Raw genomic sequence first — 14,215 nt, forward strand, 5'->3', positions numbered from 1 at the left:
CGCGATTCTCTAGAAATAACCGGAAAGAGCCATCGACAGTTTCTCGATTTATAAGTAGCCAAAAACGGTGAAGAAATGGAAACCTTAGTCAAAAGAGTGTCAAGCATATAACATTTCCAAAGATGAAAAATTTGAGTTATTCAAAAAGATACAAGTCTATCACAGTAATTTGATGAGCTTGGTAAAGGAGATGCTCTATCCAATTTTGTACCTTCCTCAAAATTGTCATTCGTTCGCTTTCTACCATCTATATACAAATTTCACACTGCCGTACTATAACGGAACTATCAACTCTTTACTTTCATCTCCTCATTCATCGTCTAAAGTGTCCATTTTAATTCTGATATTCAGAGATCGAAATTTTCGCCTACTAGAGAAGAGAAACGTAATTTTTCACCTGCTAGGAAAAATAGAAGAGAATGTGAGAAGCGAGAGAATATTATACGCTCACAGCAGTTTTCGCGAGAAAAGCATCAGCGATTTATTTTTTTCGGAGAGCATGGGCGGCAGATAAATCGTTTCTTTTTCAGTGAATCCTTGATGCCGATAATGATTTTTCATTTCTTTCTTCCCCCTTGAAAATTCACTTTCCGCACGCAAACGATAATCCGAAATTAAGAACCAAAACAACAGTAAGGACACATCCATAAGTTACGTAGAATCTTAGGAGTAATGGAGAGGGGGTTTCAACATTTGTAACGGACATAGACTGCATAAGGTATAGAAAACACGCCACGAAGGGGGAGGGGAAGGTCTAAAATTGGTAAGAAAATTGCATCGTCATTTATGGATGACCCTTATGATTTGACAGGAGGTATAAAAAGGAAATTAAAAAAAATCTTCCGGACTGGTTAAAATCAATGAAATGTAAACAGATGAGGCTATGTGAAATCGTTGTCCCTTTCGTTCTGCCGCTGTTTAAATGGATAACACAGTATGACGTCACACTCCGTCAACCATTTAATCAGCGGAAGAACAAAAGAGACGGCGAATTCCCAAGCCTCAACTGTTTACATCACATTGGGTTGGAACCGAACAATTTGGGGTGGTATATTTTTCGCTCTTGGTAATTTTCAGAGCCAAATGGGTGATGAAAAAATATTTTCGTTAGTTTTTGAAGAGAGATATTTTCGGATTATGTATGAGAGAGGATAATGAATTAATTATATGATTTGAGTAGTAGCTATACTGAAAATCCGAGAGATGTCGCCCCTTCAGTGGTAGGAAAATCATTTTTGCAGTATGGAGAATATCAGAAAATCCACGATTTGTGACTAAACATGCTTTCACAGAAGGAAACAAATAAACGAGTGTTTACCTTATCACCATAGTAATGTACTCGTGCAATTTTTGTGCATCTAAAACTGCCCATAAAGACGATGATGAATAAAAACTGAAAATTTCCATGCATTTCCAAATGGTTTCCTACCATTCCCATACATTCGAAAGTGATTGGCCCTCTGGATGTGGATGATGTGAAAAACAACAAAACATGATTAATTATCGGTGACAAAGGAGAGATGAAAGTATGAACTGTTCACAACTCACCGAAAAGTAGCTTGAGTGAGGAAATGCTTATCGTGCAGCTGAGTGAGAATTTCTATCTCTGCTGATATTTGATGTTAAGCATTTCCAACTACGGAAATAATCTATTTCCAAGAATTTTGTTTATTGCTCTGCAAAAAAAAAAATCAAGAATGCAGTATTATTTTTGTTAAAACTTATTTGCATCTAAATTTAAGAGAAGGGGAATTATTATAAAAAAAAGTTCTTAAAATCATTGTGAAGAAATTCTGAGAAAAGTTCTTAGCTCTTATATTAAAATTTAAAAGATCTCGAACGCAGAATCACATACAAGATCATACAAAAATGGGAATAACTATTTGCTAGTCATCATATATAACGTAAGCAAAAGTAAATTATTAAAATCACTTCAAATGCTCTTCACAGGAGATTCCGTTGTGAGATTCAATTAAATTAGAGGAATTTATGAAATTTGATTTTAAATTCCATGACATAAAAAGTTTATTTCAATATCGAACCGTATTTGAATTTCTAAATAACCATATAAATGGTTACTTATTTAGTATTTACAAGTCACTATTTGGTCACTATTCCCGTAATTTTAGTCACTAAAGTCACTACTTTTATATCGCATCAGCACTACCAGCCCTGTAGAATGCTTTGTTGATTATTCATGAATGCTTGTGAATATTTACGGTGGAAAAAAGATGAACAAAGTGGGGAACGTCTAAGCCACATTTATATAGGTATGAAGCAACTGAGAAGTGTTGAGGGAATTTATACCTGTAATTGTAGCCAGTTCACTTTTTTGCTAATCTGGTTAAAATGTTGTAGTTAATTATCTTAAAGATAAATCGCCCAGCTCAAAACTATGTAGGGATAAGCGGTAGGACCATCATCATCATCATTGTCGTTATAATAGCTGTTAAGACTCACAAATATCATAAATTGAACACCCCTTCGACTAAAACCGTGACAATGACGTCTGGCAGATTAAACTAATAAGATGTATTATGACGGAGAAAGCCGTCAACATCAATATGAACCAACTTTATAAGATGGATTCTTGCTGTTAAAATTTACTTAAGATTTTCAAAAGTTCAAAAGCTATAAAAGTATTACCTACGTGGTTTCATCACGTTGCTACGATGTCCTTCTTTCGACTACGACGGTCAAAAAACTTATTTTAACAAATTTACACGTTTCTTTATGGCCAGTATCCTTCCCAGGAATCTTTGCAAATCTAATAAATCCTCCTATGCCCCAAATCAGATTCAAGACGGTTGAACTTGTGCACTCTCGTAAATATGAAAATGGAGCAGTTTTCCTTGTTGTCCTTTCTATTGAGGTACCGACAGACCACCGTCCAACGACCACGCATCGTCGTCCTTGTCGTCGTCGTCGGAAGAAGACAAAATTCAGCTCTAGTGTAAAAAGGCACAACCCAGAGTGAAAGTAATGCAAACGCCACTCGACAGTAACACTTCCCATTCATTCGCCCGTCGCTTTTGTTTGCGTCCGGAAAGGGATAAATGGCTGGGGAAAATGGAGACCGGCTTAGGATGTGGTGGCAGCAGCATGACCTGCCGGCCATCCTTTAAGCCAGCAGCGGACAGCCATATTTTTTAAAACGAATCCCATTTTTATCCCTGTTACCTTTTCTTCCGTGATCTGCTATTTAGAGAACGAAGGCGACCTCTCTTGCCGGGCACGAGAGAGCAACTTATCATGATTTTCATTTTTAAATATTCATTACCCTTTCCCGTGGGCTAGGTAGTTCAGCAGCAGCAGCATCCAAGCAGCGTCGTAGTGAGGGGGTTGGCTAAAATTGGGTACAACATCGACATTCTAAGACGTTGTCTTCATAATTATCTCAAGGATGCCTGGTTACGTCACCGGAACGCTTTGAAAGTAGGTTAGATTCATAACGAGATTTGCTTGACCTATTACTAAGATGAATATGTTTATTACTTAAAAACCGACCGCATTTTACATCGAATTTATATTTCCGGGCATTAACTTTAATACCCTACGAACATTATTTTAATTTCTCCTTTCTCTTTCGCCCACACAACCAACCATGAATGGCTTCCGCTGTGGGATGTGTGGTACGCAAATCAACGTGTCCACATTACACGATATTCATCACCCCTCCTGGAACGCAGTGAATGCAACCTGTTATAACTCGTCCACAACGCTGTGGTCATCGTGCTCGCAGAGCTGTGGCATCGGAATCTCGACCAGGAACATAACCACGACACCGGGCTGCCAGCGGCTCAGCACGGTAAGGCTCTGTGAGAACCACAAATGCAACCGACAGGACAATAACTACTACAGCGGCATCGTTAATGACTACGGTGACGGTGAGGATCTGGCCGTGGTGGGCGACGGCCGCGATATCAGTGGCAGTGGCAGCAGCAGCAGCAGCAAAAAGCACCGTCAGGGCCGCTATCCTGTTGCTAATAGTTTGCTGTTGCTAGGCGAGCCGGAACATCGCAGAAGGGTAAGTCCATTTTTCTCCATGTGGGCCACTCGAGTTGCCCGTCAGATACCGAATAGTGTACGGTGGGTAGTTCGTCCCATGAGGATAATTACCTTTCCTTCCGAGAATACGTGTAATTATCTAATGATTTTTCTTTGTCTCCAACGAATGGAAACATCGGTACCAACGCGTGATAAATCGGGAGCAAGGGGTGTTGGAGAGCCATTTAATCTTACCCGGTGCTTGCCTTTGCTTATCTATTCCACCCACACAGAAAGGACACCAGTGCCGGAGCATTCAACGTACGTCCTCCTCCCGGCTGCGATTGGGGCCGTGCGTCTCACGGAAGCTGTACCGGCCCAAGACCTGCGGCCACTGTCAGGATGCAAACATGTGCTGTGTGCCTTTAATAACTACCACTATTCAGGTGCGTGTATTTTTGAACTAACATTTAAACATACCATATTTATTTTGAATTGATTCAAAGGTACATCATACAGTAATGCATAGTGTTGATTATAGGGTGTGCCAGAATGTATACACAAAATACGCTTTTTGTTGAAGGATCTTATTTTTTAAAGGTTATTGTTCTCTAAAGTATTCTTTTGAAATTAGACGATAAAATGCTGCCAATTCTAGGGGTCATTCAATAATTCAATTTAGGGGGTGGATAGGGGGTTCTCAAATTTCTTACGATCTATCATGATGGGGGGAGGAGGGTTCATAATCATATTACGTAAGAAAATATTGTTAGTGCAGCCCTCCAAATAATTTTAGTATTTCCTAGAATTGCGTTTAATGTTCAATTTGCTGGTCCGTACTACTGACAGTCATGCTTGGCATACACAGTTGTACACACCAACTGCTCATTTGTTAATAACTTTTCACTCAGTTGTTGAAATTTGTTTTTCTTTAAAGTAATTGATAGAAAAGGATCATAACATTTGAATCAACACCAATGAATTTTTACTCTTAAAGTCCGAGATGTGCAGCCAGAATTTCTCACTTCATTTTTACAAGGCAAAAACAAATACAGTTTATTACTAGAATTAAAATCTTTTTTTTTATGTATCTATAACAAGCTTAAACTTTATTCTATCTACTGCTTCAAAAAGAACTATGTTTCGTCAACCTGTGTAAAGTTAATAGCAGATGAGCTATTCGTGAGCAAAACTGTGTATTCCAAGCATGATGACAGTATTAACCATTAGAGAACTGCCGTATTGTATAGATCGTATGGCCTGGTAAATGATTGACTTTAGAATGTGAGTATAGCAAAATTTATTTTAATTAAAATTGAACTATACTAGTGTTAAATACATCAATTATAATATTTCGACAAAACTACGCTGTTACTAATAAACAAAATATATTATTTTTCTGACAGCTAGAAGCAATACTTGAAGAGAAATGGACAAGGGGTATTCAACTCTGCCCACCTTAATCTATGCCGAATGATTTAGCTGTGCCAAAAGCTGTGCCGAATGAGCCCAAATCTATCAATCAAGGCGGCAACCATGAATTTATAATGACTTTTGTGCTTATTTATGTTCACAACGGTTTTTCGGTGGAAAAATTTTGGTAGCTCAGGGTAAATTTAATTACGGTGGAATTAATTTCTACCGAGGAAGACTGCCAAAAACAAATGAAATGTTAAGCAGTTAAAAAAACTGGGTATAAACTCGCCAGACTTTATAGCCAAAACTCCAATTATTTTATTTGATTTAATACTGATGTAATTATTACATTCCTTTAGAACTACGAACTCAATTAAAATAATGTTTTTGTCTCCGATTTTGGACCATGAAGGAAGCGTCTGTCTTGAAGCTAATTAACCGAAAAACGTAACATAGGGATTGTGAAGCGAAACGCGTAGAGGAAGTTCACAAAGCAGCTCAAAGGGGACTTAAGAAGGACGTGATGGTGTTTGTTCAAAGGGAAATCAAACCGGTGGATATGTTCCACGCTGATACGGACAAGTGTTCAGCCTTTTAGCACCAACGTTCCGGTTTCATCGTCCTTCTGGTTTGGTTGGATCTGATCTGGAGAAACTCCTACATATAAGCCACCAATCCCCGATTATCTCGCGCAATATGGCATCAATTGTTCGGATAAGTTTAGCACCAAACGGAATGTTGTTATTAATGATGGTTTTCAAATTTATTTCCTTTCCGTAGGTACCGTTAGATTTGATAAAGAGAAACCAATCGTTGAGATATTGCCAAAAGTCTAACACTGCTTCTTGACGCCAAACTCAGCATACGGATTCTAAACTCGGCCTAACGCATTGAAACGATATTGAAATGCCAATGAATTCACTTCGGCCTATCGGATGAAGATAAAAATTGATTCGGTCGGAGCGCTTCTTTTGTTTTTTGGAATAATAGGTGCAAACCTTCATATCACGCGTTCTCATTGACTTCGTTCGGTAGCTTATTAACTAAAGGATCGTACCAAATGCATAATTGACTTGTTAACTCTGCAATAATGGATTTATTTGAAGTTAGACGAGAAACGTGACGTATTTTACGATCTCTTACTGCACTCTCTGATGATCTATTTGGAAGCATTTGTGGTGCTAGACGAGAAGAGCCGTCGGGAAACAATCGGGAGAGTACGATTTTTTCGTGGCACAGTAAAATCCATCCAGTGCGTAGCCATCTCAATAGGAATCATGTTGCCCCAATCCTTGTCCGTCCGCCAAACGTCTTGAATATTATGCTGTATTTTCTCTGCAATATAACCGGCAGCGCTATAGGTAACGTTAGACGATCTCCTGCAGAAGACTCCGAGATGATTCTACAGGGGCGGGATCGGAAGTCAACTGTCCATAGACTTGTTTTTCAATTTTGTTTTCAGTATCTGAAGTAAACAAAGCAGTAACCATAGTAATGAGTATGATTGGCAAAACTCAACAGTGTTGCCGTTTTATATAATATTGTTTGTGTCATACTTGTCAACGCGTGCCATACGTGCCAAAAAGGGTGCCGTGCTGAGTTTCGGCACAGTGTGCAGAGTTGATTACTCCTTGGAAATCGAAGACACCTATGTAAAATTTTAAAATTCCCGCTTTCGCCACCTGCTTAAGGGGATTAAGGGGTTACGCCTACCTGCAAACTTTCAAAAAATCTATTTTTTTATTGTCCTAATCGAAAGTATATAAAGTCAAGAATATTTCCTCAAAAGATCAAGTTGATCCGATGAAAATTGTGAAAGTTATGCGACGTACAAAAATATTCACTTATAGTGGACTAAGCCCAACTTGAAACTTTAAACGCGATTATCTCGGAATCATATTTTCAAAACCGGTGCCAAAAATTTCTCGAAATGTATACATTCGATTCGTCTGATTCGTTTTGATTTCTGTTCAGTATTTACTATTTTGTTCAGTCCACGATCGTTCGGATTTCGTCTATCATTTAATTTAGATTTGTTACAGCCGATCAAAGACAATATTTAAGGATCAAAAATCGACACTTCAACTTTGCAAGGCCGCCATTTTGTCAAAAAAATTAAAAAAAAACCGAACCATCAAGGACTAGTTTAACACATGCTTAACGATTTGGCATGGTTTTTTTTAAATTTCAGATGATTACATCACAAACCGCAGTTGGCAACGCAAAAAGCGTTTTTTAAATCATCGTCCACGGGGAGCATCCGTGCGGGGCACCAGGACCTCGTTTTTACAGCATCGACTGATAAATGTACCATTTAATGTGTGTTCAATAAACGGCAGAAAACCGATTTTCAATATGTTGCGTCGTTTTCGAGAAAAAAAAAATCCAAACTTTCGCTTTTTTTCGGTTTTTCAGGTAGGCGTAAGCCCTTAATCTTACCGCCACCGCTGAAAAATTCACGTTTGATTTTTCTTAAAATATTGGAAAAGATTAATATCTGTTAAACATGAGCTTTTTCCGCAAAAATTCAAGGAAAATTTACGTGACTAAATTTTTTTTTGAATCTCATTATTTTAAAAAGTTGGATATTAAATACCGAAAAATCAGAAATTTTAAACTTATTTTTTTAAATAAGTTATCGGAAATTCAATAATATAGCTCAAATAAAAAAGTCTTGTTTTGATCACCAAAAAGCCGATTCTTTCGAAATACCGATCTACGAAAAACCAAATTGGTAAGATCTTATATGCGGGGGAGAGGGGTATCGAAAATCTTACTACGTCTTACAAGCGGGGTGGGGAGGGGGCTTCTGAAATATTGAAAATCATGCTAACGTAATTTTTAAATAACCCCTTAATGTGATTTTTTTATTATTGGACGCTGCTCATGACTTTCCGCTTAGATTCCATGGCGAATGTTTTGGCTACTTTTGAGCAGTATAAAAATATTATTTTCAGACTTAACGCTACATAGTTATTTGTCATGAGTGTGGTAAAATTTGGTCATTTCAAATCTTGCAATATTCTCAAAATGGGGTATTCAACATTTTTTAATAATTCGTAGCACGAAATCGTCACTTCTAATTGAAATTATTTTTGAGACAATGTATTAGGGAAAATTAAAAACTTTCTTCGACAAATATTCACGGTAAAAAAATTTAAGTGATTTTGAGTAAAAAGTATTAAAACATGTGTGAGGTTGTGTACAAGACACGTAGACTATGGTAAGCTAGTCACGAATTTAATAAATATGCCAATACAAAGTCCGTTATATTTGGTTCCACATTTGCAATCAGATATATAGCGGAAAAGGCTCTAGTTTTGGTCTATGGATCTAAGATTGGGCCCATCGCTAAAAATCTGCTATTTATCAATTTTATCTAGATGAATGCGTCATTTGGATGGTTCTAATGGATATTTTTGGTCGCTATTGAAAATTTAGTCGATTGTTCAATTTATGTATGGGCCCAAATAAGGGGCATTTTGACTGACATTATATCCATTTCCCCTATGTAAAAATAGGAACATATGACGAAATATAAAAAAGATGATCATGAAATAAAGTGTCAATTAACAGAAAACTAAACTCTTTTGACGTAAAGGGTGTCCACGATGAATTTGCCACACTATGAAATTGCTCTAACTTTTTAACCGTTGGGTAGAATTTAATGAAAATTTGGGTGGATTTAGTTCATAGTGCATTATTTACATCCTGCAAGTTTTAAAGTCCTGTGATCAAAACTCGCGGAAATGGAGTCGAAAGAACAGCTCGTGCGTGATAAAATCTTGCGCATTCATCACGAGAACAAGGATCTCTCGCATCGTTCCATCGCTAAAACGTTGGGAATCGCGAATTCCACGGTGTCGCGAGTGATTAAGCGGTTCGAGGAACGGTTGACCACCGATCGGAAGCCCAGAAGTGAAGGAAAAAGTATTCCGTACAACACCAAAAATCACAACCGCGTAGTTGGGGCCTTCAACCGAAATCCGAACGCCTCCGTTAGGGATGTGGCTAAGAAGCTGCACCTAAGCCGAAGTTTTGTCCAGAAGGCCAAAACTAAGGCTGGGCTTCGAACGTTCAAGGTACAAAAGGCCCCTAATCGCGACGAGAAGCAGAACAAGTCCGCCAAAACCCGTGCCAGGAAGTTGTACCTCAACATGCTGACGAAAGTTGAATGCTGCATCATGGACGACGAAACATTTGTGAAGGCCAACTTCAAATAGATCCCCGGCAACCTGTTTTTCACGGCCAAGGATAAGTTCAGCGTTCCGGAGCATGTCCGCACTCAGAAGATGTCCAAATTTGCGAAGAAATTCCTGGTTTGGCAAGCCATCTGCACGTGCGGGAAGCGAAGTGCACCTTTCGTGACCCAGGACACGATGAACGGACAGGTGTACATAAAAGAGTGCCTCCAGAAGCGGCTGCTTCCTCTCCTGAAGGCCTACAACGTCCCAACAATCTTCTGGCCGGATTTGGCCTCATGCCACTACTCCAAGGACGTGCTGAAGTGGTATGCGGACAATAAGGTCAATTTCGTGCCGAAAATGTTCAACCCTCCCAACACTCCGGAGCTCCATCGAGAAGTACTGGGCGATTATGAAGCAGCACCTTCTTAAACGACCTAAGGTAGTGAAGACAGTCGAGGAACTGAAGAAAGTATGGGTTTACATGCAAAAAACGGTTGATTCACAGGTTGTGCAGAATCTTATGGCCGGGGTTAAGGCCAAGGTGCGGGCATTTGCGTATGGACTGTAAATAAAATACGAGTAAAATGGTAAAATTAAGTTTAATAGTTATTTCTCAATCCCTGAAAATTTGATGGCAATAGGATGAAAACTCGAATTTTGCGAATCAATTTTGTGTGTGGCAATTTCATCGTGGACACCCTTTAGCCTCAACTCAGCCCAGATTGTGCAAAGCCCTGTTGGAAACTAACCAAAATTCTTAAAAATGACCCAAGTCCCATTCCACCACTGACCCCACTGGATCGTTACGACGACCAAGTGGTTCATCTGATAGCTCCTGAAGAGAAGGCTGCCGCGATAGGTCAACACTTCGTCAGCTTCCATAATCTTGGACAAAACATCGTCAGCCCTCACGAAGTTGAGGTTGCTGAAAACGCAACCAACCTCCATCAGATTCCTTATATTTTTTCCCGAGGGATCCGATATTACGGCTAACGAACTGTTGGCCTATATCAAATCATCTAAAAACATGAAGGCCCCAGGGTTCGACAACATCCTGAATCTGGAGCTTATACACTTGAGTTCCAGATTCTACAACCATCTGGCACTGATTTTTAGTCTGTGCCTCCGACTTGGCTTCTTCCCCTCGTGCTGGAAGTCAGCTAAAGTCATACCCATCCGGAAACCTGGGAAGGATCCGTTCTCTCCTTCTAGTTATCGACCTTCTCTCAGGGTTATCAAAACTGTTCGAAAGAGCAGTCCATCACCGGCTCCTAACATGTGCCGAAGAAAACAACTTGTTACTCGAGGAACAGTATGGTTTTCGGAATGGTCGTTCGACCGTCTATCAGCTGACTCGAGTAACAAACATTCTCAGACGGAACAAGTCTGTTTCGAAAACATCTGCCATGGCGTTGTTGGACGTTGAAAAAGCGTTTGACAATGTCTGGCATGATGGCCTGGTGTTCAAATTGCAGCAGCACGGTCTTCCAATCTTCCTAGTGAAGATAGTAAACAACTATCTATCAGACAGGACCTACCGAGTCTCTCTGAATGGCATCACATCGGATGCTTTCAACATCGGTGCCGGGGTTCTACAAGGAAGCATCCTTGACCCCATCTTATTCAACCTGTTCACCTCCGATATGCCGGCTCTCCTTGATGGTGGATCGTTGTCTCTGTTCGCAGATGACACATCCATCGTCTACAAGGGTAGGGTCATCGGAGCTTTGACTGCCCAACTTCAGAGAGGCCTGGACGTCCTGTCTGTATTAACATCAGGAAAATGTGAGCGTAATTTAGGAATATGATTATCATGGGAATTTCAAGTCTTTAAAAAATTGTCGAAAATTTAACTATGTTGTTTAGAGAACTTCAATGCAGTTCCATTAATTAAAAAAATACGATTTCGTCAAGAAATTTCAGAGACCTTCAATGACATTTAGATTCTTTTAGATTTTTTGATTGTTTGATTATATTCAGCGATGTTGTGAGTACATTGAGGGCGATCAGATAGCTTCAGAGCAATTTGATTAAATTAAGGAAATTTGCAGTCTTTCTTAAAGTCCCAAGGAATTATGGGATATTCCTAGAATTCTATGAATGTTTCGAAAAGTTCATGAACGTCATATAAATATTAACAGAAACAAAAATGTCCAGTGAAGTTCAAGGAAAATGAGTGTTTTAAGACAAACATCCGTGAGCGTTTATGAAGTTTACAAAACTTTAGGAAGTTATTGAAAATTTAAGTCAACTCAATCAAGTAAAATCGCGGGTACTTAGGTGTTTTATTTTGTGACAAGCAACGCATCAGGTATAGAAAAAACGTGACAAAATTTATGTTCTCTTCAATTTAGCGTGACATAATTAAAGTATAGCCCCTTATCAGAAATTCAGAGCAGTCTAGAGAACTTTAAAATTCAGAAATCATCAGGAAAATCTAGACTATTGGAAAAGTGTTGACTTGGTGACGATAATTCAAGGGCAGTTCCATGAACTTAAGGAAAATCTTGAGAAATTCAGTGAAAATCTTTGATTGTTTTTATTATTTTTAAGGGTCTTATCAAGGCCTAGTTTCAAGTGCTCAGGCTACACTCCAGAAGACAAGTGGAACCTGATGATCAATATAAGAACTTTGTTGAATATCTTAGAGCAATATTAATTATTTTGATTTGATTTCAGAGCAATTTAAGATAAAAGTGTCAGACATTTCAGAGAAGTAAACACATTTCTGAAAATCTACAAATGTAGTACAGAGGTCCAGATATCTTCAGAAAAACATCTAGAATTTCAAAGAAGTCAATGGAAATTTAGGCAAGATCTGAGAACTCCATGAATGCTTCATGAACATTTGGAAAATGTGGGAAGATTTCAAAGAAGTTTCGTAAGCTCCAAAAATTCTGGAATGCCAGGAATGTTCCATAAATTTCTGAAAATTAGCGGTAATTTTTGGGAAAATGTCACAACTTAAGATATGTTAAAAAAAAAATAAGTTCTTCACATATGTTCAGTGAGTTTCACGGAAGCTTAGACATATTTGACAGTTTAATTTAATTAATAACAGTTCAACAAGATTCACAACAACTGCAAAAACGATTGAGAGCTTCCTAGAATTTCAGGAATGAAAACAGAACCTCAGGGCAGTTCTATAAACTTTAGAGAAATAACATTAATTAAAAAAAAAATGATAACTTCTGCGAATTGAATATCACATATCTAGATAGAGCTGGAATTACGGTGTAACAGCTATTGTAAACAATGATTTCTATAGATGATTTCTAGGAACTCAAGGCACGCCCACGCAGACCAACATAGCCATCGGATAGGGGAAGTCTTTCCCTATCCGATGAGGATGTTGGTTTGCGTCGGCGAGCCTTGAATTTGTAGAAATCATCGATTGAAGTCATTGTTTACAAAAGCTGTTAGGCCCTAATTCCAGCTCTATCTAGATATTAGCTTATTGCGTGCTCTCAACTTAGTGTTCTAGATGCACTTCCACAGTTATTATTTGAGAGATTTCGATAACTTTACCATTTTTGCATTGGTATAATTTTGTGGCAAGTCCAATCATACTTCTATGCCCAGGGAAGTCGAGAAATTTTCCAACTCCGGCATGGTCTTGTTTTTTAGTTGCGCTTTTACCGACTGAGCTAAGGGAGGCCCCAATCCTGCACCCTTCATGTCACCCAAAAACACTTGATATTTGCATACAACTTTTTTCCTTTGATTTCGATCTTGTTTTCCGTACTGAGTACCAATGCTACTGACGCCAGGAAGAAAGCTCCCACACATGTACCCCTACCTTTCAACTCATGAACCGGGGATCAACGGATTTACTTCCTATGATCAGAGATTTTATGCTTCAAAAAATCCCGGCGGCCTCGACTAGGATTGAACACAGACCCTTTGGAGTAAGAGGCAATCACGCTTACCCTTACACCACCAGCGAAACTTTATGTTGAATCAAATTGGCAATAGCCAAACATTTTCAGAGAATCAGTGAAAATATTGTTCACTGTTTCTACGCAAGGAGTCCTCGTCGGGATATTCCCGGCTAAACGATAGTCAATCGCAGTGGTTTGATATGATGTTATCGTTTATCGTTTTTGTTCACTGATCAGAACGTGCCTCAATTCCAGGCCCCTTTACATTACTGAGTTGATAGGGTCGCATTATTTGCTTATAAGGCTTTTAAAGACTGTATTACCTTTGAAAATATATCCAGATATTAATTACTTAACAAAAACGTCCTTCTTGTGACAATCGTGGATATGCAGTGGTATACTTGGTCTCTAGTAACAATGGATTTTAAAATGACAATCCTTCCCAATGACCGTAAAGACGAGGCTAGCGCCATTATTGATCTTGACTGTACTGCTTCGATGGAGTTTGCACATTGAAAATGGATTGGTGATCCCAAGCTCCGTTTGTTTGGTTCTTTAGACATATTTCGTTTGATCTAATCAATCACAGACTAGCAACCTCGAATAGTACGTACATGAAAGCTGATGTTTATGCTCGTGAAATCGGAAGTCTCAATTCGGAGCAGTCAGTGATGTCATGGAAAATTTTGAATTGGTTACTATCTAAAATTTACCTCTTGCTCCCTTTTAGGAAATAATTAAAAA

The 14,215-nt window shown here is 38.7% G+C and overlaps 1 protein-coding gene across 3 annotated transcripts in view; it reads left to right on the forward strand.

Moving 5' to 3' along the window:
- The window catches only part of Ccn, a 356,072-nt gene that overhangs the window by 314,310 nt on the left and 27,547 nt on the right, over positions 1-14,215 (forward strand). For all 3 annotated transcript variants that reach the window (XM_065233519.1, XM_065233521.1, XM_065233520.1), the window contains exons 7-8: positions 3,690-4,027; positions 4,281-4,433. In XM_065233519.1, the coding sequence (XP_065089591.1) occupies positions 3,690-4,027; positions 4,281-4,433 (491 nt within the window). The remainder of the gene's footprint in view (positions 1-3,689; positions 4,028-4,280; positions 4,434-14,215) is intronic.

This window comes from Ochlerotatus camptorhynchus, unplaced genomic scaffold, assembly GCF_037179485.1.
Source record: "Ochlerotatus camptorhynchus isolate MF236.1 unplaced genomic scaffold, CSIRO-AGI_Acam_v1.1 ptg000403l, whole genome shotgun sequence".
Classification (NCBI taxonomy): domain Eukaryota; kingdom Metazoa; phylum Arthropoda; class Insecta; order Diptera; family Culicidae; genus Ochlerotatus; species Ochlerotatus camptorhynchus.